The 27,494-nt window shown below is 44.7% G+C and overlaps 1 protein-coding gene across 1 annotated transcript in view; it reads left to right on the top strand.

The window, feature by feature from the left end:
• OXSR1 (oxidative stress responsive kinase 1) overlaps positions 1-27,494 on the top strand; it is a 109,770-nt gene that overhangs the window by 75,410 nt on the left and 6,866 nt on the right. Inside the window, exons 6-15 of the mRNA XM_069729791.1 lie at positions 1,283-1,392; positions 1,672-1,773; positions 4,563-4,696; positions 6,646-6,694; positions 8,374-8,439; positions 12,890-13,012; positions 16,287-16,322; positions 16,615-16,743; positions 18,109-18,182; positions 19,040-19,092. Of these exons, the coding sequence (XP_069585892.1) occupies positions 1,283-1,392; positions 1,672-1,773; positions 4,563-4,696; positions 6,646-6,694; positions 8,374-8,439; positions 12,890-13,012; positions 16,287-16,322; positions 16,615-16,743; positions 18,109-18,182; positions 19,040-19,092 (876 nt within the window). The remainder of the gene's footprint in view (positions 1-1,282; positions 1,393-1,671; positions 1,774-4,562; positions 4,697-6,645; positions 6,695-8,373; positions 8,440-12,889; positions 13,013-16,286; positions 16,323-16,614; positions 16,744-18,108; positions 18,183-19,039; positions 19,093-27,494) is intronic.

Genomic DNA, 27,494 nt, shown 5'->3' with positions numbered 1-27,494 from the left:
ACACAAAAAGCAGAATAACAGGTTACAATCTCTCTCCCCCCAGTATATCTGCACCACGTGTGTGTATATATATTTATTCTGCGGTATTTGTTAGATCACTATTGATCCTAAATGGCTTATGTATTAATTGTGACTTAAGAGCCTGTAGTGTAAACCCTGCCTGCAGTCAGTCACAGTTTAGTGTACATACTGCTGCCAGTCAGTATAATGTAAATGCTGTCACCAGTCAGACCACAATCTGGTGTAAACGCTGCTGCCAGTCTGTCCAGTCTAGAGTAAAAGCTGCCGCCAGTCTGTCCAGTCTAGTGTAACAGCCGCTGCTAGTCTGTCCAGTCTAGTGTAAAAGCTGCCGCCAGTCAGCCCAGTCTAGTGTAACAGCTGCCGCCAGTCAGCCCAGTCTAGTGTAACAGCTGCCGCCAGTCAGCCCAGTCTAGTGTAACAGCTGCCGCAAGTCTGTCCAGTCTAGTGTAACAGCTGCCGCCAGTCAGTCCAGTCTAGTGTAACTGCTACCGTCAGTCCGTCCAGTCTAGTGTAACTGCTGCCGCCAGTCTGTCCAGTCTAGTGTAACAGCTGCCGCCAGTCAGTCCAGTCTAGTGTAACTGCTGCTGCCAGTCTGTCCAGTCTAGTGTAACTGCTGCCGCCAGTCCATCCAGTCTAGTGTAACAGCTGCCGCCAGTCCGTCCAGTCTAGTGTAACAGCTGCCGCCAGTCTGCCCAGTCTAGTGTAACTGCTGCCGCCAGTCCGTCCAGTCTAGTGTAACTGCTGCCGCCAGTCAGTCCAGTCTAGTGTAACTGCTGCCGCCAGTCTGTACAGTCTAGTGTAACTGCTGCCGCCAGTCTGTACAGTCTAGTGTAACTGCTGCCGCCAGTCCGTCCAGTCTAGTGTAACTGCTGCCGCCAGTCCGTCCAGTCTAGTGTAACTGCTGCCGCCAGTCAGTCCAGTCTAGTGTAACTGCTGCAACCAGTCAGTCCAGTCTAGTGTAACTGCTGCCGCCAGTCTGTACAGTCTAGTGTAAACCTTGCTGCCTGTCAGCACAAACACTTGGAAATACATTTGGCTCTCCTAAATATCTAGTCTGACGCACTTCTCACAATACTGTATTCATTATGTAACGTGCAGCCCTTCAGGGAAAGGTGAGGCTCCTGGAAAGTTTTGTATCTCTTACCTTTGTCTACTACTTACTGATCTGTTTCATAGCTGTGCAATATATTGTGAACCTAATCCTATATAATAACTCCATAGCTCCAGACGTTATCTCATATAACCTACTTTGATTTTGCAGATTTTGGCGTCAGCGCGTTTCTAGCCACAGGAGGTGACATCACCAGGAATAAAGTCAGAAAGACATTTGTGGGCACGCCTTGTTGGATGGCCCCTGAGGTTATGGAGCAGGTAAAGTACCTAATTGTTGTTAGGATTATTATTACCGTCTATGTAATAGCTGGTGGTTACTTTTTTTTTTTATTAGGGTTACCTTTATCCACCATCCATGGGACGTGATAGGTGTTCGATTTTCAGGATTATCTGATTTTTCATTAAATAAATTTGACTGTAGCCACAGAAGAGAATGCACCATAAGTTGTTCATGCATGACCATATCTTCCGCCATAAGTTCTGTACTTCTGGATGGAGACACAGGTGGCTTTACATTATGTCTTTTCTGTTTTTTAGGTGAGGGGATATGATTTTAAGGCAGACATCTGGAGTTTTGGAATTACAGCTATTGAATTAGCTACTGGAGCAGCTCCATATCATAAATACCCTCCAATGAAGGTATATGTTGTATCCTGTGACCCTATGATGCCCTTAGGCAATGAAATGGAGGTCCATAATAGCAAAAATAACCTACAAAGAAAAAGGTCCTCCAACAATTAGAGTTTAAGTGAATAAATTTATTCGACACAAATATAATAAAAATCAATAACTTCCAGAAATGCCCAGATAGAATTTCAACTCTAGGTGGTGGAGGAACTTTTCCTTTGTAGGTTAATTTTATATGTTGTATCTTGTCTAACGTTATTTTGGTTCCTATTCAAAATGAAAATATCTTTCTATGCAGATGTTAGAGTAGCCCGATCTACCACATAGTCACCTATTCAGATCCGCACACAGTGGTTAGCACTGTTGCTCTGCAGCGCTGGGGTCCTGAGTTCAAATCCCACCAAGACGACATCTACATGGAGTTTGTATGTTCTCCCAGTGTTTGCGTGGGTTTCCACCAGGTTCTCCGGTTTCCTCCTTCACTCCAAAGACATACTGATAGGGAATGTAGATTGTGAGCCCCATTGGGGACAGTAATGATAATGTATGTAACGCGCTGCAGAATATGATCGCGCTGTATAATCAGGTCAATAAAGCTCCGAAGGAAGTCCCAGAGTCACTGTTTATCTAAAACAGTTCAATCCTTGGGCAAGTTTACAGAGTGATACAAGTGCAATAGTAAATTCCAACGAATAAGAAAGAATCGTTGTTTTTCAGAAGTTCAAAAAGTCATGGTCTCTTGGAATACTTTCCAAACATCTGCCAGCATGTCTGCGGTGTGATTAGATGCATGACATATACACTGCTCAAAAAAATAATAATAGGGAACACTAAAATACCACATGCTAGATATCTCTGAATGAAATATTCCAGTTGTAAATTTTTATTCATTGTATACTGGAATGTGTTCAGAACAATAAAACATAAGTTATCAAAGTAAATTAAAATGAATATGCCATGGAGGTCTGAATTTGGAATGATGCTCAAAATCAAAATGGAAAATCAAATTACAGGCTGATCCAACTTCAGTGGAAATGCCTCATGACAAGGAAAAAGATGCTCAGTATTGTGTGTGGCCTCCATGTGTCTGTATGACCTACCTATTGCACAACGCCTGGGCATGCTCCTGATGAGGCGGCGGATGGTCTCCTGAGGGATCTCCTCCAAGACCTGGACTAAAGCATCCGACAACTCCTGGACAGTCTGTGGGGCAACGTGTCGTTGGTGGATGGAGCGAGACATGTCCCAGATGTGCTCAATCATATTCAGGGAAACGGGCGGGCCCATAGTTCAATGCCTTCATCTTGCTGGAACTGCTGACACACTCCAGCCACATGAGGTCTGGCATTGTCCTGCATTAGGAGAAACTTAGGGCCAACCGCACCAGCATATGGTCTCACAAGGGGTCTGAGGATCTCATCTCTGTACCTAATGGCAGTCAGGCAACCTCTGGCAAGCACATGGAGGGCTGTGCGGCCCTCCAAAGAAATACCACCCCACACCATTACTGACCCACTGCCAAACCGGTCATGCTGAAGGATGTTACAGGCAGCAGATCGCTCCCCACGGCATCTCCAGACTCTCACGTCTGTCACGTTCTCAGTGTGAACCTGCTTTCATCTGTGAAGAGCATAGGGCGCCAGTGGCGAATTTGCCAATCCTGGTGTTCTGTGGCAAATGCCAAGTGTCCTTCACGGTGTTGGGCTGTGAGCACAACCGCCATCTGTGGACGTCGGGCACTCAGACCATCCTCATGGAGTTGGTTTCGAACCGTTTGTGCAGACACATGCACATTTGTGGCCTGCTGGAGTTCATTTTGCAGGGCTCTGGCAGTGCTCCTCCTGTTTCTCCTTGCACAAAGGCTGAGGTAGCGGTCCTGCTGCTGAGTTGTTGCCCTCCTACGGCCCCCTCCACGTCTCCTGGTGTACTGGCCTGTCTCCTGGTAGCGCCTCCAGCCTCTGGACACGCTGACAAACACCGCAAACCTTCTTGCCACAGCTCAAATTGATGTGCCATCCTGGCACAACCAACATTCGAAAGTGACCAAAACATCAGCCAGAAAGCATTGGTACTGAGATGTGGTCTGTGGTCCTCACCTGCAGAACCACTCCTTTATTGAGTGTGTCATGATAATGGCCAATAATTTCCATCTGTTGTCTATTCCATTTGCACAACTGCTTGTGAAATTGATTGTCAATCAGTGTTGCTCACTAAGTGGACAGTTTGATTTCACAAAAGTTTGATTTACTTGGAGTAATGCTCTGTTGTTTAGGTGTTCCCTTTATTTTTTTTTTGAGCAGTGTAGTTCTATGGAAATAATGCTGCAAAAAAAATGAAGATATCTTTCAAAACTAGAAGTGCTGATAGTTTATTTTTATCAACTAACAAAATGCAAAGTGAATGAACAAAAGAGAAATCTAACTCAAATCAACATTAGGTGTGACCACCCATAGCCTTCAAAACTGCATCAAAGAATTGATTCTTCTAGGAACTTGCCCTCAGTTTTTGAAGAATCTCGGCAGGAAGGTTTCTCCAAACCTCTTGGGGAAATAACCACTGATCTTCTGTGGATGTAGACTTGCATAAATCTTTGTGTCTTCGTGTATTCCCATACAGACTATTTCTTAGTCTTTTCCGTTGATTTACAAGGATGCTTTCAGATACTTTGATACATCATTCACTTACAGGTCCTCTTCTTTTGCTTTTTGTTTTGCTGATTTTAAACAAGTAAATTGATTGCCATTACTGACCCTTTATGCTGATATATTTGTGGGGTTTGTTCTGTCTCCATCGTATGACAGGTATTAATGCTGACACTCCAGAATGACCCTCCGACTCTAGAGACTGGTGTACAGGATAAGGAGATGCTGAAGAAGTATGGGAAATCCTTTAGGAAGATGATTTCTTCGTGCCTTCAAAAAGACCCAGAGAAAAGGTAACAACTGACTGGGATGAGGGGCAAGACCCTGTAAAATGGCTGTCTGCAGATGGGAGCCCCTTTCTCTTGATCCAGAGTTTGGTTTACTTATATCCTAATGGCCCATGTATATTAGCCGATATTCAGTTCATAGGGACGCACGTTCCCTAATTATCTGTCAGCGGAAGCATTCCTCTGATCACCCACCAAACATACAAAACACTAATTTATTGGGTGCCCAGATCGTTTATGCGGCATACAAATCGTGTAAACGGGAACGTGCTGCCGACAAAACGATGCTGTATTTACCATCGTTCTGCGAACGCACAACTTTTGTTGACCAGTGCGAATGACATCATAAATGAGGACTGATCTATTTTCATATAGTCAGTAGCATTAATAAATAGGCTGAAATCATCTTGTCTGAAACGGCTTTTAGTTACATATATATATATATATATATATATATATATATATATATATATGTATATGTTTTCTTTCTTACAAATACCAAGCAGTATGGTTTGTATTACAACACTTCCTAAGTCATCTGGTGGTCTGCACAAGTGGAAATATTACTTTAAGTGATACATTTGGGTATCTACTACCTGTATGTAAATGTATACATTGCGCAAGCCCACATTTTTGTTTTTTGAAGAATGTATGTAGTTTTTGCGCATCCATGAGCATGTGTGTTATGTGTTCACACTTGTATGTCAAGTGTGTGCATGTATGCTATGAGTGTGCGTGTATATGCATGTCTGTGTACTGTATGTAGCATGTGCGCTTATTGGGGCTGTGGAGTCAGTAAGCCAAACCTCCGACTCCTCAGCTTCCCTGACTCTGACCCCACAGCCCTGCCGCACTTCTGAGCATGTACATAAAGTGCAGCACAGATTCATCTTAACTATTCTCATGTACAGCACCATGGAATCAATGGTGCTATAGAAATAAATAATAATAATAACAACTAAAAGCCGAGATCCTTAGATCAGGAACAGACATTTATTGGACATTTCATAACTTTTTCAATTTCTTATGAAAACAGCACATCCTGCATTGTACCACTGTACCCAGTTTGTTAGATATTTTAGAAGTCGGTCCATTTTATACAGACTCACTTACTCCACCACCCTGGTGCTTATTTTATATAAGTAGGAATGCTGACTGTCTAGTAAGTGCCGGGGCATCCATATGTTTGTGTAAGTCCATTTCATAATGAACTGAGCAGAAAGCTTAGCTTAGCTGAACCCTAGTCCATCTGCCACATCCATGGTTGTCCATCCAGAGCACTGCGAACCTCTTACTACCTGCGGCATCCCCCGGCCTCCTCTGATATTAGTAGGCCCCATATGTTGTGACTCACGGGGGCCTACTAATCAAAAGAAGTGTTGGGGATGTCGTCGGTAGTGCAAGGTAAGCTGTGCACTAGCCCGATGGCCACAAATGACAGACATGGCTGCCAGACCAGGGTCTTGGGAATTTGTTTTGCTGTACTCTATCTAATATTAATGGCATGGTGTAGAGATCGAGAAAAGCGGCACTCACCACTGACGTATCCGTAATCTGTATTCAGTCATGTGATGAGGAGCAGAGACATCCGGCCTGTGTGAGTGTGTACTCACGCTAAACATTTGTTTCTCGTTTTTATGCCTCTGCTTGTCATCCCATGCCCGCATAAAGTTGTCTTTTCCAGATACACCAGTGGTGAGTGCCGCTTTTCTCGATCTCTGTGGTGGTGAATGAAGCTATCCCTAAGCTGAGCACTGTATGATCTGGCGATTGGGTCCTAATAATTTTCGTCTAACCATGTATTCCCTGGGCTTGGGTGTGGTACAGTGCCAGTGTTTCCACTATGTGGAGCAGTGAAATGTTAACATTCACCTTGATTCCCGGTACTAGACCCTGGGACCACTGCCCACGTGTCTCACATATGGTTTCTGTAATAGTACTTCTTGTTTTTATAGGCCAACAGCAGCAGAACTTCTGAAGCACAAGTTCTTCCAGAAAGCGAAGGTGCGTAATGTGTTTATACAGAGGAAGAATCTGCGGCTCGTTCATCTGGAAGCATGAAGCTATAATTACCCAGAGCTGTGAACAGACGGAGATTTGCTTTTATTTCATCCAACCTGACAGCATCGCCATATTCACGAAGGACGATCTATTCATTACAGGAATTCTAGAGAGCAGAAATTCCGGCTCTTGAGATCTGTCTTGCTTCGTTTGAAGCGAACATACATTACCATATTTTTTTTGTGCTTTTTATTAACTCATTAAGGACCTGGCCTTTTTTCATTTTTGTACATTTATTTTTTCCTCTCCTTGTTCCAAAGCTCTTTTATATTCTTTTATATTCAAGCTGTGTGGGTCTTGATCTTAACTGGACAGGTTACAGTTTCGAATGAAACCATTCACTTCACCATATAATGAAAAATGGAATGTGTTAAAAAAATAGTGGAAAACAAAAACCCAAAATAATTCCACATTTTTTTGGGGGTGAAGTGTGGTTTCAGGTCTGTACAACAACACAAATACAAGTTTGGTGTAGTTTTTCTTCCCCCTGCCCCCAACATTTAAAGGGAATCTGTCACCCCATTTTTGGCCTATAAGCTGCGGCCACCTGCATCAGGGCTTATCTACAGCATTCTGTAATGCTGTAGATAAGCCCCCCGATGTAACCTGAAAGATAAGAAAATCAAGTTAGATTATACTCACCCAGGGGCGGTCCCGATGCAGTCCGATCTTCATATGATGACGTCCTCTTTTCTGCTTCCTGTCACGGCTGTGGCGCAGGCGTACTGATTTGTCCTGTTGAGGGCAGAGCAAAGTACTGCAGTGCGCAGGCGCCAGGAAAGGTCAGAGAGGCCCAGCGCCTGCGCACTGCAGTACTTTACGCTGCCATCAACAGGGCAAATCAGTATGCCTGCGCACGAGCCGCGACAGGAAGCAAAGAAGAGGACGTCATCATATGAAGATGGGAGGCGCCGAATCCGGACCGCGACACCCATCAGACCGAACCGGGACCGCCCCTGGGTGAGTATAATCTAACTTGTTTTTCTCCTCTTTCAGGATACATCTGGGTCTTATCTACAGCATTACAGAATGCTGTAGATAAGCCCCTGATGGCGGTGGCCGCAGCTTATAGGCCTAAAATGACAGATTCCCTTTAACAGGTTAAAAAAAATTTGGTTCATGTCACCATTTTGTGAGACCAATAATTTTTTTTTTTTCAGTATTTTTGTAAGGGCTTGTTTTTTTCATGTAGTGAGCTGTCATATTTATTGGTACTATTTTGGGGTAAATAGAATGTTTTGATCACTTTTTGTCCAGGTTTTTCGAGGGAGATTCAGTAACTGAAAAATGGCAATTCTGGCGTTTCCACGTTTTTGCATTTACCATTAATTTGCATGTTCATAGATCTGACTTTGAAGGTCATATGAATACCAAATATGTTTGTTTTTTTAATAACTACTTTTGTTCGAATGGAAGAAAAACTGAGAATTGCATTTTTAATTTTTTTTTTTTCCTACCCCTTCACGCCCAAGAAAAAAAAAACCAAACCCTCTATATAGAGCAACCGGTGTGGTCTGAGGAGTTTTCAGAAGGGAGGTCATTCCTGAAATTATGTTAAGACCTTGGGTTACATTGTATTACATTCACCTGTGTGATCTCTGATCCATTGTTCCCCTCTACAGAACAAAGAGTTCTTACACGAGAAGTTGCTCCAGAAGGCCCCCAGCATCACGGAGAGAGCAAAAAAGGTGAGAGCCTACACTTCAAAAAATTAGTCTAGCTAAATTGACTTTTTTTTTTTGTTCACACAGGATTTAGCTTCGTGGCACAAGCCCTGTAATAGAAAAAGGGATGTGCTACTATATCTACAGCTGGATATAGACCTGTTACACAATACCTTCCAGGCAAAAGCTTTTTTGCATAGTAGGTCTCATTACCACGCATATATTAGCAAACCTGTCGCCAGCATTTCCAATACAAACTGCTTACATTATTAAATGGATCTTAGATCTGATGTGGCTGATGTACTTACCATGAAAATCCATATACGAATGACTGTATAAGCCTTAAGTTTAAAGGTGTCAATTTCTAGAGGAAAATACAACTTAATATTAGGCAAGGAAAACTTCACTAAGGTTTATACAGCCATTCTTAAGGTATGCACACAGTCTTTTTACTGAGTTTTTGGAGCATATACTGCGCAGAACCACCAAGTTTTTGAACAGTTTTTTTCCGCTCAGTTTTGCTCCAGTACCTCCTCAAAAAACTTTGTGTACACATACCCTTACATGGTTCTTGAAATAAGTTCACCAGCCTCATCGGGTAGAAGAGATTTATATAACCATGTTTTGTTTTGTGTAATCTGGTGATAGATCGGATTACAGCTTATGCAAAAGCGAATGTTCTTCTCCAGTGCTGTTGCTCTCAGGTTAAATATCTAAAATCCAACACCTGCTCAGACTATTGGTCAAGATTCGTCAACAACTAGGTTATTTTTATAGTGGCACAGCTTTATTGCGGTATAGCCACATCAAGCAGCTGGTGGACAGCTAAGATGCAAATAATTTTTCAAATTTGATTGTCATTGTCCATCCAGTTTTTGGGTAAAGCTGCTCGTACTAAAAAAAGCTGCTCTTTAAAGGGAACCTGTCAGCAGGATTGTGCACAGTAACCTACAGACAGTGTCAGGTCGGCGCTGTTATACTGATTACAATGATACCTTGGGTGATGAAATCCGTCTTGTGTTTGTTGTTTAATCTTTATTTTCAGTTAATGGTATGCTTGTGCACCGGGGCGGGCTGTGGGGGCAGCGCACGGGCGGGACTATTGGCGGGACTTTATGTGGAGCTCTGCTTACATGTTCATCCTTATGGCAGGTCACTGATCCTTCACTATCCTGCCCCCTATTTTACATACTGAATATTCTATTGTTTCAAAAAAAAAAAAAAAAAAAATATATATATATATATATATATATATATATATATATATATATATATATATATATATATATATATATATATATATATATATATATATATATATATATATATATATATATTATATAAATTATATTTATCAAGTAGCACCTGCGCTGTAGCATGATATGGTGTGTGATCTGCATATATTCATTATATTAAGGCATTTTGTTTTGTTGGAAAAAATGTATATCTTAATCAAAATGGTGCCAGCAGCTGTGCCTAAGCAGAGCCATCTATCCCGTTCCGATGCAGTATATCCACATTCTTCGATGAACACATGCGAATTTACTTGTGTTATTAGAACACAGCGTTTTAGACAAAGCAAAAATATGCTGCGTCCAAAGCACTGCTTCTTCCTGATCGTGGGAACCTGTCACCAGAAAATTTGCTATTATCCTGCAGGTAAAACAAGCCGACCACTCTTTTTCTCCCACCTGCTCTCCCTCTTCCTGCTTCTCACTGCTGGCGACATATCCCCCAATCCTGGATCCCCACAGCTAATACTTCCCATTATTTCCTCCTCCTTTCGCTCCCAACCTAATATACATACCCGAAATCTCGCCTACGTAAATCCCGTGCCTTTAACGCCCACCCCCTGCTCCCTCTCTCTGGATCACCCTGGAATGCTCGCTCCGTCTACAATACTCTCCGTGTGATTAATGACCTCTTTACCTCTTGTAATTTTTCTTTCCTTGGCCTCACTGAAACATGGCTGACACCCTCCGACACAGCCTCTCCTGATGCGCTATGGTGGCTTCCACTTCCTCGCCCTGGCAACAGACATGGTGGAGGAGTGGGCCTTCTCCTTTCTACCAACTGTACCTTTAACCCAATCCCACCTCATCCCTCCCTCATCCTCCCTTCTTTTGAAGTCCACCCTGTCTGCATCTACTCTCCCTGCAATCTCCAAGTGGCTGTCGTATACCGACCACCGGGCCCGACCACTGCCTTTATTGATCAGTTCTCCACCTGGCTTCTTCACTTTCTCTCTGCAGATATTTCACCATCATCATAGGTGACTTCAATATCCCCATTGACACCTGCCAGTCTGCAGCATCCAAACACCTGTCGCTCACCTCATCTTTCGGACTTACACAGTGTTCCTCCTCAGCCACTCACACAAGACATTAGACCTGGTCTTCACCCGTCTTTGCTCCCTATCTAACTTCACAACTTCTCTCCCACTATCTGTCCACCATCTATTCACTTTCTCATCACTGTCCTCCACACCTGTTACCTATGTCCAAAAACTAGCACAGCCCCGCAGAAACCTCGCATATCTAGACACTCGCATACTCTCTGACTCTATTCTCCCACTGTCCTCCATATCTTCACTCCACGACACAGACACTGGCACTAGTTTCTACAATGCCACTCTGTTGGCTCGGTCGCCCCTCTCAGGCATAGCAGAGTGCGACGAATCAATAGACAACCCTGACACAATAACATCACTAAAAAGCTTCGGCAAGTGTCCAGAATTGCAGAACGGCGTTGGAAGAAAATGCATTCGCAAGACGACTGGAAATATAAAACTGAAGCGAGTCAATCAGATTCTTTGAGGAAGAAATAATACTAGAGCTCTGTAGGTTATGAGACAGCTCACAAGCTTTTCTATGTCATATGGCAGTAAAAATGTATAAAACGCATTAACTATTTAATTACCAGACTAATACAGCTGGTTTTCATATCTGTAAATGAGAATCTAGAGCTGTGTGTGACTCAGAATGTTAATTTACTCTTTGTTAATGTTAATGTTAATTACCGTGGTAATTGTGCTCCGAGCTTAGCCGTATTATTTAATTGCTGTCACTGAGTCCCAGTAATGAGATATTTGGGGGAATATTATTGGATTTGTGTTGCCTTGTTTTGTGTGAGTGATGGTTTCTTCTCTACAGTCATTGAGACCCTTTATTATGGCTTGTAATTGATTTATTATAGCAGCCAGCAGCTAAAAGACTGTCAGCTGCAGACTTCTTCTACAGCTGGGCCCTTGACAGAAACTGCAATGGAGCCTCAAATACAGATGTGAACAGAGCCTATGGGTACTTTTACAGTGGTTGATTATTGGGAACAAATGCTCCTATGAACATAATTGGGCATTGTTAGTTGTCTGCCAATCACTTGACAAATGAACAAAATTCTTGTTCGTCGGGTGAAATGAGTTTTACTATTGCTTAAAAAATAGCACAAATCAGTATAAACAGCACATATGCTGCCAAGAACATTGATCGTCTGCCCAGAACGATCATATTAAAGGGAAGCTATCATCAGAAAATCACCAACTGTCTACATCTGGTAGTAACTGTATTTTCATTTCTTTTTCAAATTAGTGACTTGTCTTTTTTTGTTGTTTTTATTTTCCATATCACAATCTGCATTAAAAATAAAAATTAGATATGTTGCAATTTTCACTTTGGCCACTGGGGCATATTTAGATTCTAGCTTCCTCTTGTTTCAGGAAACAATACGTGTACATTGCCACAATGAACAAACTCTGAACAGACTCTGATCATATCTATTGTGGTGAAACATCTAATGAGCATGTGTGAAGGGAAGAGGAGCAGGGTCAGGTGTGACATTGTCTGTTATGAGATGTGGGTCCTGTGTTATCAGTTGTGTATAGAGGTGTGACCTGTCATTGTAATCCTGCCTCTGCTGATAAGAATGCTGCTGATAACGCTTCCTGAAAGGACAGGAAACAGGTGAAAACTGCAAGATTATAATTTATTTTTCTTTTAATAAAGATCATGATATATATCTATATAAAAAAAGCAAATTTAAAAAAATACATGCAAAATAAATATCTGATTTAAATAATAGGTCATTTTCAGATGATGGCTTTGATTTAATGATTGTTCTATACAAATGGGGAGTAAACGGGCCATTAAATGACACCTTCTATATAGAAGCCATTACCGCTGTGGGTTGGTAGTCAAAAATAGGAGTCACAGATGCAAACTGAAATTTTGAAGCACAAATTTGTCACCTATTCACATATATTAAAATATAAACTGAGATTTTATGATAGGAACGACTGAGAATAAAGAAAGCATATCCCTAAACCCTTCACAGGGCATTACTTGGACATTTCGCACTATGCTGCACATACTGTAACCGAAATTCATGACTAATATAGGTAAAGTTTCACCCCAGGACGCAGCACAGTCTCCCTGATGAACGGTGCCATCACAATGTAGTGTATCTTCTCTATTGGCAGGTTCGAAGAGTGCCGGGATCAAGTGGTCGTCTTCATAAAACCGAAGACGGAGGATGGGAGTGGAGTGATGATGAGCTGGACGAGGAAAGCGAGGAGGGCAAAGCAGCTGTGTTACAACTTAGAGTAAGCAGGCAAATTGTTGTGCAAAATCTTTATTGCTCCTGCCATTTATAAAAATGAATTTGACTTACTGATGAACGTCTGGTCCACTAGGGGGCGCACACTGCCTACAGTTATCCCTTGTACAGTACTAAATGATGCAATCATGTCTATAGCTCCCCCTTGTGGTGGCTGCAGGCTGGCCGACTATTATTATTTTTATTTATCTCTTATTTGAACATACAGTCTATTAATTTGCTGAGTTTTTAATGTTATACGTAAGAACAATATAGTGTTTAACTACGGATATTCCGTATTTTTCGGACTACAAGACGCACTTTTTCCCCCCCAAAAAAAGGGGGGAAGATGGGGGGTGCGTCTAATAGTCGCAATGCAGGCTTACCGTGGCGGCAGAGGTGCGGTGGCAGAGGTGCGGCAGCAGAGGAGGCGCAGTAAGCGGGGTCCCTTTCTCCGGTGAGGTGATGCAGCAGCCCGGTATGCAGCAGAGCTAGGTGAATCCTGTTGTTATCGGTGGTGGCGGCCATTTTCCTGAAGCCGCGCGTGCTTCATCTGCACACGCGCGGCCTCAGGAAGATGGCCGCGCCCACCGATAATAACAGGATTCACCCGGCTCTGCTGCATACCGGGCTGCTGCATCACCATACCGGGGAAAGGGACCCCGCTTACTGCGCCTCCTCTGCCGCTGCACCTCTGCCACCGCACCTCTGCCGCCACGGTAAGCCTGCATTGCCTGCACGGTAAGCCTAGGACCCCTCTCACGCCATACCTCTCACTGCACCTCCTGATCCCAGCACCTCCTGATCCCAGCACCTTCTCATCCCAGCACCTCCTCATCCCAGCATCACCCCACCTCTGCCGACACCTTGCCTCCTGTGACCCTGCTCTGCCACCGCCAGCCCTCAGGTAAGATACTGTAAATTCGGACAATAAGACGGACCCCCATCTTATAAAAAATCTTTTTTTCTGCAATTTTCACCCCAAATTTGGGGTGTGTCTTATGGTCCGGTGCGTCTTATAGTCCGAAAAATACGGTACTGTGTTAACTTTAAAACATATTTTTCAACTTGGCAAGTTATCGATGTAAGGGCAGCATATTACAGCTAAAATCATGTTTCAATTTGTAGACACACAGGGAGTGGATCTTAATCAGGGAGAAGGGGAAATGACAATAATATGTATCCTAATGGGCCCTACCAGGTCACTATCTTGTGTCCTCCCTGGCAGTGGAGATTGGCACCCTAAGTTTCCACGGTATGTCCCTCCGACTCATTGGCGACTCTCTGATGTTCCTAATAAATTCCTACCAAGGAAAAAATATCCTGATACTCCCCGAAACCCGTGAAGTTTAAGAGAGTAATAATGAGCAGGTGAATAACCAACAATGTATATGTAGCTGGAAGGAGCTGAAAACAGAGTCAGTGATCCCATTCCTGATAAGAATAATCTATATGTAGGAGGAACAGGCAGGAATATCCTATGCACATGTATTAATAAAATAAGAATATCAAAAGTGTATTTTATGTAGGTGAATGATCAACAATAGCTACATATCAGAAATCACCATAAATAATGTAGGTAAACGGTGCAGTAATCATGTGCTCATCTGGTTGTCCTACTGGGGTTCGTCAGCTCAATGGCAGGGATTCCCACTGTCAAGCCTTAAGCCTTAATCGGGCACCATCCATAAGATACAGTGCGCCCCCAAAAGAAGCCAAGGACGAAACGCGCGTCGGGGTGACAGGGGAGCACGGAATCACCCGATATCATCAGATTTACTGCCTTAATAAATCCACGTGTTCACAGCTGCGAGGTAATATACGCTCTAGGATCTGTGCCTGCTTATGAGTATGATTTACGATGTATGCCCGGTCAGGGCACTGCTGAATGATTAATTCCTATCTCATGTGCTTGGCAGATCAGGTAGTAGTTGAGTGGCTCATAGCATTTGCTAACCCTAATAAGCATCAGATTCTCCTCTTCTGCTGTGTATGTCGATTAACATGTTTTGAAGTGCCAATTAGTATTCTGGGACATTCGGTTGAATAACCATCCATAATATAGTAGCATCACAAACTATTACCCAACGTGTTTCCCCTCCTAGAAAATTTCTAGGGTTTCATCAGTTGACCCGACCTCATTCTGATGTGGCCTTCTGATCCCCTAGGAGTTTTCTAGGGGGAAAACGCATTGGGTATTAGTTTGGGATGGTGTTACATGGGTCACAGGAGGCAAAGTCTGGCCGCGGCAGCAGCAGTGAGGCGATGCTGCTGGTCCCGTGCTGGAATAAGGGTCCCAACGGTGCGGAGATCTCGACTCCCAATATCTCAATCTGCACATGTGCCGCCTCCGCGGCCATTTACCCGTAGCCCACCGCAGGGAAATCACTGGGAAGGGTACTCCACTCTCCACCGACATTTTATGAAAGCCCAGGGCCCGCAGCTTCGCACCATTGCCGACCTCCTGAGGCAGCGACCCTTTCTCCAGTGTGACCCTGCTCTACCGCTGACCCTCCTCTCTCCTCCCGCTACTGTAAAAGCGAGCTATAAGTCGCACCACCATTTTATTTAAAACATTTTTTCCCTATTTTCCTCCTTTTATAGTCCACAAAATACAGTAATTTATATAACTGGTGCAGAAATGGTGCAGTGTCAAAAACTCACCAAAGTTCATGGGAACATAGCCAAAATGTCTAGCTTTATATGTAGCTCTCCCTCCCCTGCTCCTCTGTATGGACACTCGGGCAGGAGACACCTATTTTCAGTTATTGTGGGGGTCTCAGCACCTATCACATAGTTTAAAAAAAATATCAACATGCAGATACATGTATTTTCAGCTCTTCTTGAGATATAAACACTTATCTTTTGTTTACAGTTCATTGCCTAGGAGACCGACCACCGCTACTGTTTAGCTTGCAAACACTGCGCTGAAGCTGGCCGTGAATAGGAGGTTAACGACACACTGCAGTGATCATGGACAGTTTCCAAGTGGTGCTTACAAGCTCAATAGAAAATGAGTTTGTAAGCACTGCACACGTACTGCTGACTAGCTGTGGTGGTGGTCGGACTCCATGGCAACTCAAAACAATCAAAAGAAAAGTCTTATATCTCAAGAATCACTTGGAATTTTAACAGGCAGTAAATTGCAAACGTGCTTGTACTATCGAGCCCTTTCCGACAGTACCCAGTGATGGAGATGGGATTAACCCCTTCAGTACCAAGGCTGTGAATTATTGCGGCTCCCCACTCTAACCATGTTCTGTCTTTTTTTTTTTCCCCAGTCTCCACGTGTGAAAGATTCTTTACCAAACTCTGAGGTGAGAACTTGTCACTTCTGTACAGAAAACATTGATTTGCATTGAACACTTCATCTCTGACCCGAGTCTCTAATAAAGTCCGATCCGGAGTAATATGATACGCCAGCAGTGGCACAATTCCCAGTTCACTATTTTGCATGTGAAATTTTAGCTTGAAATTTGCATTACTAGAGCTCCATTGTGGATCCGATAATAATTCTAACAGTACAGCGCCGCAGACTATGTTAGTGCTATAGAAATATCATGTGATAAATGGATGATAAGGAAAATAACAATCCCTGGTCTGTGCTAGATATTTCCTGCAACAGAGCCAAGCGCCACCTTTCTCCAGACCCCAGCGCAGCCTACAGCCAATCTACCTCAGTCGTCCAGCCAAGCTGCACCTTCACAAGTGTCTGTTCCTGTCCCATCATCTGGACAGGTGAGTCCTCCAAGGAAGCGTCCACACGGGATAGAAAGGCTGAGGAGGTTCTTTGCAGATTGGCGCACAGAAAATCTGCACCAGGTTACGGTGACGGCCATGTGAGATGTGATCAGATCTCCCCCACGGGCTGCAGACATTTTCTTTGGGTTCTGCTTAACCCCTTTACCTCCCAAGTTTTCGCCTTCATAACCAGGCCAAACGTTGCATTTCTGACCAGTGTCCGAACACTGACTCTGACTCTGGTCACTGAAACACTTCAACATATCCCAGTAATTCTGACATTGTTTTTTGTGAAGACCAATGTGAGGAGAACCAAACATTTGGTCAAAAATGGAATTGGGACAATGGAATTGAGGCTAAAATACCTTTATTAGTGAGGGGTAAAGGACGTAGCACAACATGGAGAAGAGATGCCCACACAGGTAAATAGGATTAATTACACATAATAGAAATGTATATTAAAAGACGAAACACTAGGTAAAAAATAGAAGGTCAAAATATAAATATAGCAGCATGAAAATCAGAATAATAAGCAATCAAGAAAAAGGTGGCTTATACTACCAGTGTAGCAACAAAATGACAACACAGTATTAATAAATCAATAAAATAGTCATGTAAATGTATAAAAAGTGATTGTAGCCAGGACTGTGGAGTCAGAGCCCATTTTGTCGGAGTCCGTGTCATGAAAATTGAGGAGTCGGAGGTTTGTCTTACCAACTCCACAGCCCTCATTGTAGCTAGGCAATATAAGGGTGCGCTAAGGATGGTAGAGGAAGCACTACAAACTAGTGAACTGTCGCTGTATAATTAGTGTAGCAAATAAAGGAAAAAAAATGTGTCCGGAAGCAGTAGATGCCAGCTCTGCAAGAGAAATGATGAGACTACAAATGCATCGAATGGGGGAGGTGAAAACAAGCAAGAGGTGCAAAACGCTGCGGTGTGCAGTTTACCCAAAAAGGGATGGGAAATAAAGAGTTACCAAGTGTTTCTTGGTCCAGGCTAATGAATTGATTTTATAAAAAATGTCTGTAGCTCAAAACCTCGGGGGAAAGAAAACGCCTGAATGAGATTTTAGATTTGTCATTTATTTTGCTGCATTTTTTTTCCAACTGCTTCATGTGAACAAGACCGAACTATTAAGATCCTGGTGCAGATTTTCTCAACCTATTTAATTCATTTTGAGGAGTGAATTATTTTGTAGGTTTGCAGCAACATTTGCTTGTTATACAGGCAGATTTTGCTGGTAAATCGCTGTGTGTGATCGCGGCCTTACCTGTCTGCCCTAAATACCTACATTTCAGTGTCCATAACCTAAATGTATATGTGTGTGACGTGCAGAGACTATGTAACCTGTCTTTACAGGCCGCTCCTGCAGCTCCTGTGCCTCCAACACCGGAAGAAGTGAAACCTGTTATCAGTTTAGTATTACGATTAAGGTAGCTAACTTTGGTGTTATTGGTACCGTGATTGTCGCACCCATCACCTGTCCTTAGATTTGTGTAGTGCAGTGGTTCCAGCGACCTTGTGTTCAGCATTTTGCTGCAGTCTTGTATATTTGGGGGCTGCAGCCTCGTCCTCTTCAGTTACACCAGTGACACCTGCAGGACGTGCCGCTTCTTATAAACTGAGCCCGTGATAGGGAGACGGAGGCTTTATTCTATACATCATACATCCTCATTCTCTTCTATATATTTACAATATTTTTAGATTTATTGAACACTTTGGATAGGAATATATTTCATTTTTAAGCAAAACTTCATGTCACAAGTTTGCATGATGTGATGCTGTATTATCTCTGAGCCAGGGCTGCGGTCAACTAGCCAATGCATCTAGAAATGTGCTGCTAATGTCTAACTTTCACATTTTTATTCTTTTTTTTTTATTTTCAATTTTTTTTTATATACATTTTATGTGTGGAAGTTCCTTTTTGATATTTTGCTTTGTAAATGAATACTGCCCTGCTCATTGAAGAGACAGAGGCAGCACTATCTGTGCCTACATCACTCGAGAGATGGAGAGGTGGCACTATCTGTGCTTGCATCACCTGAGAGATGGAGAGGTGGCACTATCTGTGTCTACATCACTTGAGAGACAAAGAGGCAGTACTAACTGTGCCTATATCACTCGAGAGAATAAGAGGCAGCACTATCTGTGCCTGCATCACCCGAGAGATGGAGAGGTAGCACTATCTGTGACTACAACACTCACAGGAACATTGTATTCTTATAATTTACAGAGAGAATAAGTGACAATTCATCTTCTTTTTATTTACTTCTTTTTTTTTCCCCCCCAGAAACACAAAGAAAGAACTTAATGATATCCGGTTTGAGTTTACTCCTGGAAGAGGTTAGTTTATTTTTTTATTTATTTTTTTATACAGTGACGTGATAATAAGTGAACGGGAATCATCTATTAGGCCGGGTTCACACTGCGTTAGCAGCAGCCCGTTCAGCACATACAGTGGGACAAAAAAGTATTTAGTCAGTCAGCAATAGTGCAAGTTCCACCACTTAAAAAGATGAGAGGCGTCTGTAATTTACATCATAGGTAGACCTCAACTATGGGAGACAAACTGAGAAAAAAAAATCCAGAAAATCACATTGTCTGTTTTTTTAACAATTTATTTGCATATTATGGTGGAAAATAAGTATTAGGTCAGAAACAAAATTTCATCTCAATACTTTGTAATATATCCTTTGTTGGCAATGACAGAGATCAAATGTTTTCTGTAAGTCTTCACAAGGTTGCCACACACTGTTGTTGGTATGTTGGCCCATTCCTCCATGCAGATCTCCTCTAGAGCAGTGATGTTTTTGGCTTTTCGCTTTGCAACACGGATTTTCAACTCCCTCCAAAGGTTTTCTATAGGGTTGAGATCTGGAGACTGGCTAGGCCACTCCAGGACCTTGAAATGCTTCTTACGAAGCCACTCCTTCGTTGCCCTGGCAGTGTGCTTTGGATCATTGTCATGTTGAAAGACCCAGCCACGTTTCATCTTCAATGCCCTTGCTGATGGAAGGAGGTTTGCACTCAAAATCTCACGATACATGGCCCCATTCATTCTTTCATGTAACCGGATCAGTCGTCCTGGCCCCTTTGCAGAGAAACAGCCCCAAAGCATGATGTTTCCACCACCATGCTTTACAGTAGGTATGGTGTTTGATGGATGCAACTCAGTATTCTTTTTCCTCCAAACACGACAAGTTGTGTTTCTACCAAACAGTTCCAGTATGGTTTCATCAGACCATAGGACATTCTCCCAAATCTCCTCTGGATCATCCAAATGCTCTCTAGCAAACTTCAGACGGGCCCGGACATGTACTGGCTTAAGCAGTGGGACACATCTGGCACTGCAGGATCTCAGTCCATGGTGGCGTAGTGTGTTACTTATGGTAGGCCTTGTTACATTGGTCCCAGCTCTCTGCAGTTCATTCACTAGGTCCCCCCACGTGGTTCTGGGATTTTTGCTCACCGTTCTTGTGATCATTCTGACCCCACGGGGTGGGATTTTGCGTGGAGCCCCAGATCGAGGGAGATTATCAGTGGTCTTGTATGTCTTCCATTTTCTAATTATTGCTCCCACTGTTGATTTCTTCACTCCAAGCTGGTTGGCTATTGCAGATTCAGTCTTCCCAGCCTGGTGCAGGGCTACAATTTTGTTTCTGGTGTCCTTTGACAGCTCTTTGGTCTTCACCATAGTGGAGTTTGGAGTCAGACTGTTTGAGGGTGTGCACAGGTGTCTTTTTATACTGATAACAAGTATAAACAGGTGCCATTACTACAGGTAATGAGTGGAGGAAAGAGGAGACCCTTAAAGAAGAAGTTACAGGTCTGTGAGAGCCAGAAATCTTGATTGTTTGTTTCTGAACAAATACTTATTTTCCACCATAATATGCAAATAAAATGTTAAAAAAACAGACAATGTGATTTTCTGGATTTTTTTTTTTCTCAGTTTGTCTCCCATAGTTGAGGTCTACCTATGATGTAAATTACAGACGCCTCTCATCTTTTTAAGTGGTGGAACTTGCACTATTGCTGACTGAGTAAATACTTTTTTGCCCCACTGTACGGTAACGGACTGCTGTTAATGCAAGTGCCGACGTTCCATCGCGCTAGCAGTGACGGACCTGGAAACGCTGCAGCTCGGGTCCGTTACTCAATGACGGCATATCGCTAGAGCACGCCCATTGTGGGCGTGCGCTAGCGATGCGTCCGACATTGCATTCAATGGTGGCGTTAACGGACTACGTTACACCGCGTTATGCTGCGGTGTAACGTAGTCGGTTTAACGGAGTCACTGAACGAAGTGTGAACCCGGCTTTATAGAGAGTAGTAATTATTATTTCCTAAAGTGTGAAGGTTTGAAAAAGGTTCACACTTTTGGACCGAAACATTGCCATATGGGCTAATAAATAGCACTTAGATTTGGATATCTTTATATGGTGTGATGCTTCAATTATTTGGACTAATAATATATAATATTATTTTTATTAGAAATCTACAGATATTGCAAAAATGTAAGTTTTTATCAGTACCACACCCCCTTTTTCTAGTTTAAAGATAAAGAATTAAAATATATATAAATATATATTTGGTATTGCCACATTGATGAAAGTCTTGATTCATCTAAATATTAAATCAATCACCATATACAGTAAACAACGTACAGAGGAAAAAAAAATGGTGTCTTTCAGTCAGCATGGAAAAGCTAGAGGGTCAATTTTCAATTAGCCCACATGACTGTGTGAAAAAGAGCATGATAGAGAGGCAGAGTCTTTCAGAAGCAAAAATAGTCAGGTGTTCCCTATTCTGTAAAAAAATGCATCAAACATTTGTGGAATAATTTCAGAAAAATTTTCAGCAAACCGTGAAAGAAACGCAAACCTTTTTTCTCCATTGCCACATTGGGGGACACAGGACCGTGGGTGTTTGCTGCTGCCACTAGGAGGCTGACACTAAGTAAATACAAAAAGGGTTAGCTCCTCCTCTGCAGTATACACCGCCCACTGGCTCCGGATAATACCAGTTCTTGCTTAGTGTCCATAGGAGGCACACTGCATCTGTTATTTTCCAGATGTTCTTATTTTTATTTTCAACTTAGCGTAAGAAGATGAAGGGGGCGACAGACCCTTTTAAGGGGGCCGATCTCCCCCGAAACATCAACAGGCGAGCACGGCGAGTTTACTCCCTGTACCCTCTCCTGCGACGTGGGATGTTCGGCCGAGAACTAGCCCTGTGAAATCCTAGGGGAGCGAACCCTTAGGATACACAGAGGCACTTTCCATGGGTACAGTCCGGCCGCCCTCCCTCTGCACCACCACTGAAGAACAGCGGTGCTGCAAGGAGCTTCCCAGTCCCTCTCCACCCCCTCATCAAGAGGGCGGCAAATCGAGGTTGACTGCCTGAAGAGGACCATAAGAGGTGAGTCTGGCAGGGGTGAGGGAGGGGGGGCTCCCGAGCGCACCGCGGGCTCGGCCGCATTTTGCGGCCGGGCACCGCTAATTTAGTCCCTAGCTTCGGCCTCAGCTAGGCCGCGTTCCGCCCACAGCGCGCATCACGCGCGAGGGCCCGCCCACCGGTTCAGTGCTTCTTGCACACTGCGAGAAGCGCCCCTCAAACTCTTGGCAGCAATCTTTGATGCGAGGAAACCTTCTGGACGCCGGCTGCACGTTCTCGGTCACAGCGCTGCGACAGGACACAGGACCTGGGTAGGTGCGCTGCATGCTGGCACAGGCCCTCATACTCCTGCACACAGTGGTCCGCCTTCTAGCTGCACAGGTGCCCCACAGCCCTGCATGGAGGTTAACTGACAACATACAGTGTTCTTCACTTCTTGCACCTCCTGTCAGGCTGCGCTACCAAGCGGGCATACTGCTCTGCTCTGTAATGCTTGTGACCCTAAATGCGCTCTGGAGCACCCTGCTGCAAACAAGCCTGAGTGGCCTTGTCACTTTCGCAATCTATGGCTTCTTTGACTAAAGCTATTTAGTCCCTCCAGGATCCAACCAGGAGCAGGTCCACTAATCCACCTATTCAGGAAGCTCCCCCTACGGCTGCGGAATCTTCAGCCTGCAGGAGCCGCTCTCACTCTAAGCACAAGCGACCATCTAGGAAGCGCCTCCGTAGCTCGTCCCCCAGGCCCTCTGGTGCCTTGGCGTCTGTTAGCTCCGCTTCCCGCTCTCACTCCCCAGGCACCTCTTCTGACCAGGACTCTGAACCTGAGTCGGATGGGCCTCTTGATCTGGAGTCGCCAGGTTATCAGAGCACTATAGATAGTCTCATTGAGGCCGTCAACCAGTCCCTTCAGGTTGATGAGGAACCGGCGACCTCCAGTATGGATAATTTGGTGTCTTTCAAAAGGACCAAACGTACTCACAGGGTGTTTGCCAATCACCCGCAGTTCCAGGACATAGTCCAGCGACATAGGGAGCGTTCATACAAACACTTTCAGGGCCAGAGATCTCTGGAGTCCAAATATCCTTTTTTTCCTGATCTCGGCAAACAATGGACAGAATCCCCTCCTGTGGATCCTCCTGTCTCACGTTTGTCCTCTAAAACTATCCTATCCTTGCCGGACGGATCTTCTATCAAAGATCCCACAGACCGCCTAGTTGAGAGTCTCGCCCGTTCAGCTTTTGAGGCTTCAGGCTCGGCACTCTTTCCCTTCTTCGCTGCTACCTTGGTAGCCAAAGCCGTGACTTGTTGGGCAGACTCTCTGCATAAGGCCTTACAGAACAGTGACCTTCCTTCTGACATAGCGGAGCTAGCAAATCAAATTTCCTTGGCTGGCGATTACTTAGTAAACGCTTTCCTGGACACGGCGAACTGCTCTGCACTTACGGCTTCAAACGCTGTAACGATTAGAAGAGCGCTATGCCTGAGGAACTGACGAGCGGACTCCGTATCTAAGAAGTCCCTCACGTCTCTGCCATATCTCAGTGGCCGTCTATTTGGTGAAAAGCTGGACAAACTGATTTCAGACGGTACGGGAGGAAAAAGTACTTCCCTTCCCCAGCAGAGATTCAGGCAACCGTCCTGATGACAGCCGCAGGCTCGTTTTCGGCCCTTTCGTGGAACTTACGCATGGCATTCCTCAACCAGTTCCCATGGTTCGGGCCACCGCGCCGGCAGAGACAAAAGCCCTCAGGCTTCATACAGGCCCAACCATTCCTGGAGGGGCTGCTCCACACAGTCTAGGTCCAGGGGATCCAGACCCCAACCATCTTCTTCTAAATGACTCACAATCTCATCCAGACGACACCAGCAAAGTAGGCGGACGCCTTCTCTTGTTTCGTCATGCCTAGCTCGCAGTCGTTCACGACGAGTGGGTCAGGGATCTGGTGTCCTCCCGGTTACAAAATTGATTTTTCCCTTTCCCCTCCAACCCGGTATTTCGCTTCCCGCCCTCCCGAAGCGGCCATCCAGTCGCTCCGACAAGAGGGAGTGATTGTCCCTGTCCCAGATGACGAAAGGTTCTGCGGTTTTTATTCAATCTGTTTATGGTCCCCAAAAGGGATGGAACAGTAAGGCCCATCCTGGACCTAAAGCTCTTGAAAAGATTTGTCAAAGTCCGTCATTTCAGGATGGAATCTCTCCGTTCCGTCACTGCCTCGATGGAACACGGCGAATTCTTAGCATCCATCGACATCCGGGATGCGTTCCTCCACATCCCAATCTTACCACCTCATCAAAGGTTTCTTCGCTTCGCCGTCGGACAGGAACATTTTCAGTTCACGGCCTTGCCTTTCGACCTCGCCACCGCCCCCAGAGTTTTCACAAAGGTCATGGCGGCTGTCATGGCCATTCTGCATTCTCGGGGTCTAGTCGTGCTTCCCTTCCTAGACAACTTACTGGTCAAAGGCCCATCTTTCCGAGCCTGCGAGGAGTGCGTACGCATTTCCTTGAATACTCTTTCTCGGCTGGGCTGGTTGATCAATTTAAAAACGTAATCTCTTGTTCCAGCTCAACGGATCTCCTTCCTGGGCATGACCCTAGACACCTAGGCTATAGGCTGGACCACGGTGAGTCATTGGACGTGGTATATCTCGATTTTTCCAAAGCGTTTGATACCGTGCCGCACAAGAGGTTGGTACACAAAATGAGAATGCTTGGTCTGGGGGAAAATGTGTGTAAATGGGTTAGTAACTGGCTTAGTGATAGAAAGCAGAGGGTGGTTATAAATGGTATAGTCTCTAACTGGGTCGCTGTGACCAGTGGGGTACCGCAGGGGTCAGTATTGGGACCTGTTCTCTTCAACATATTCATTAATGATCTGGTAGAAGGTTTACACAGTAAAATATCGATATTTGCAGATGATACAAAACTATGTAAAGCAGTTAATACAAGAGAAGATAGTATTCTGCTACAGATGGATCTGGATAAGTTGGAAACTTGGGCTGAAAGGTGGCAGATGAGGTTTAACAATGATAAATGTAAGGTTATACACATGGGAAGAAGGAATCAATATCACCATTACACACTGAATGGGAAACCACTGGGTAAATCTGACAGGGAGAAGGACTTGGGGATCCTAGTTAATGATAAACTTACCTGGAGCAGCCAGTGCCAGGCAGCAGCTGCCAAGGCAAACAGGATCATGGGGTGCATTAAAAGAGGTCTGGATACACATGATGAGAGCATTATACTGCCTCTGTACAAATCACTAGTTAGACCGCACATGGAGTACTGTGTCCAGTTTTGGGCACCGGTGCTCAGGAAGGATATAATGGAACTAGAGAGAGTACAAAGGAGGGCAACAAAATTAATAAAGGGGATGGGAGAACTACAATACCCAGATAGATTAGCGAAATTAGGATTATTTAGTCTAGAAAAAAGACGACTGAGGGGCGATCTAATAACCATGTATAAGTATATAAGGGGACAATACAAATATCTCGCTGAGGATCTGTTTATACCAAGGAAGGTGACGGGCACAAGGGGGCATTCTTTGCGTCTGGAGGAGAGAAGGTTTTTCCACCAACATAGAAGAGGATTCTTTACTGTTAGGGCAGTGAGAATCTGGAATTGCTTGCCTGAGGAGGTGGTGATGGCGAACTCAGTCGAGGGGTTCAAGAGAGGCCTGGATGTCTTCCTGGAGCAGAACAATATTGTATCATACAATTATTAGGTTCTGTAGAAGGACGTAGATCTGGGGATTTATTATGATGGAATATAGGCTGAACTGGATGGACAAATGTCTTTTTTCGGCCTTACTAACTATGTTACTTACTAACTATGTTACCTCCCTAGGGTTGGTGCTTCTTCCTCGGGACAAGGTCCTGGTTCTTCAACAGGGGGTCTGGAAGCTTCTTCAGCTGTCCCCCTGTTCCATCCGTTTCGGCATGAGGATTCTCGGGAAGATGGTGGCCGCAATGGAGGCAATTCCAATTGCGCAACTACACCTCCGTCCCCTCCAGCACGCTCTGCTGGACGCATGCGACGGGAGTCCGTTTTCCCTCGACCGACTGTGTCCTCTCTCTCCTCGGGTCAAGCAGACGCTCCAATGGTGGATGCTCCGATCCTCTCTTCTCCAAGGGAGGTCCTTCCTCCCAGTCCATTGGCTGGTAGTCACTACCGACGCCAGTCTCCTAGGCTGGAGAGCGGTCTTTCGCCATCACACTGCGCAGGGAACCTGGACTCCTCACGAGTCTCGTCTTCCAATCAATATCCTGGAGATACGTGCGATTCGGCTGTCCCTAAAGCGGTTCCACCATCTCCTAACAGGCCGCCCCATCCATATCCAGTTAGACAATACCACAGCTGTGGCTTATATAAATCATCAGGGGGGCACCCGCAGTGGAGCTGCAATACGCGAAGTAGAGTGGAGAATTGGGCAGCGGATTTCCTCAGCTGACAAGGCCTTGCCTCTGGAGAGTGGTCTCTCCATCAGCACATATTCCAACAAATCTGCCTTCGTTTGGGTACTCCGGATGTAGACTTGATGGCTTCCTGGTTCAATGCCAAGGTACCTCAGTTTGTGGTTTGGTCCCAGGATCCCAGAGCAATCGGGGCCGACGCGCTAGTCCTTCCTTGGAGTCAGTTTCGCCTCCCTTACCTGTTTCCCCCCTGCCCCTGCTTCCCACAGTCATCAGAGCAGAGGGTGTCCCAGTAATTCTCATCTCCCCAGATTGGCCTCGCCAGGTGTGGTATGCAGAGCTGGTCCAGCTCATCGCAGACGTTCCTTGGCGCCTACCAGATCGTCCATATCTACTTTCTCAGGGCCCGATCTACCACCAGAACTCAGGGGCCCTGTGTTTGAAGGCATGGCCGTTGAATCCTGGGTTCTGACTCAAGCAGGTTTTTCCCGTGAGGTAGTTTCCACCTTGATCAATGCCCAAAAGCCGGTGTCATCGCGCATCTACCATCGGACCTGGAGGATCTTCTTTGATTGGTGCAGAAGCAGAGGTCGCCCTCTGATGTTTTTCAACATCCCTACCATCCTGGATTTCCTCCAATCCGGTCTGGACTTGGGGCTTTCGCCGAGTTCCCTTAAAGGACAGGTCTCGGCCTTGTCAGTCCTTTTTCAACGAAGAATTGCCTCCAAACCTCAGGTCAGAACGTTCTTTCAGGGAGTCTCTCACCTTGTGCCTCCCTACAGACCGCCTCTAGAGGCTTGGGACCTTAATCTGGTCCTAGGTGTCCTGCAGGAATCTCTCTTTGAGCCATTGCAGGACATCTCTCTATCTCTTCTTTCATGGAAGGTGACCTTTCTCGTCGCTATTACCTCGATCAGACGAGTCTCGGAGTTG

The sequence above is a fragment of the Ranitomeya imitator genome, chromosome 6 (genome assembly GCF_032444005.1).
Source record: "Ranitomeya imitator isolate aRanImi1 chromosome 6, aRanImi1.pri, whole genome shotgun sequence".
Taxonomy (NCBI): domain Eukaryota; kingdom Metazoa; phylum Chordata; class Amphibia; order Anura; family Dendrobatidae; genus Ranitomeya; species Ranitomeya imitator.
This window is presented reverse-complemented; position numbering and strand designations above follow the sequence as displayed.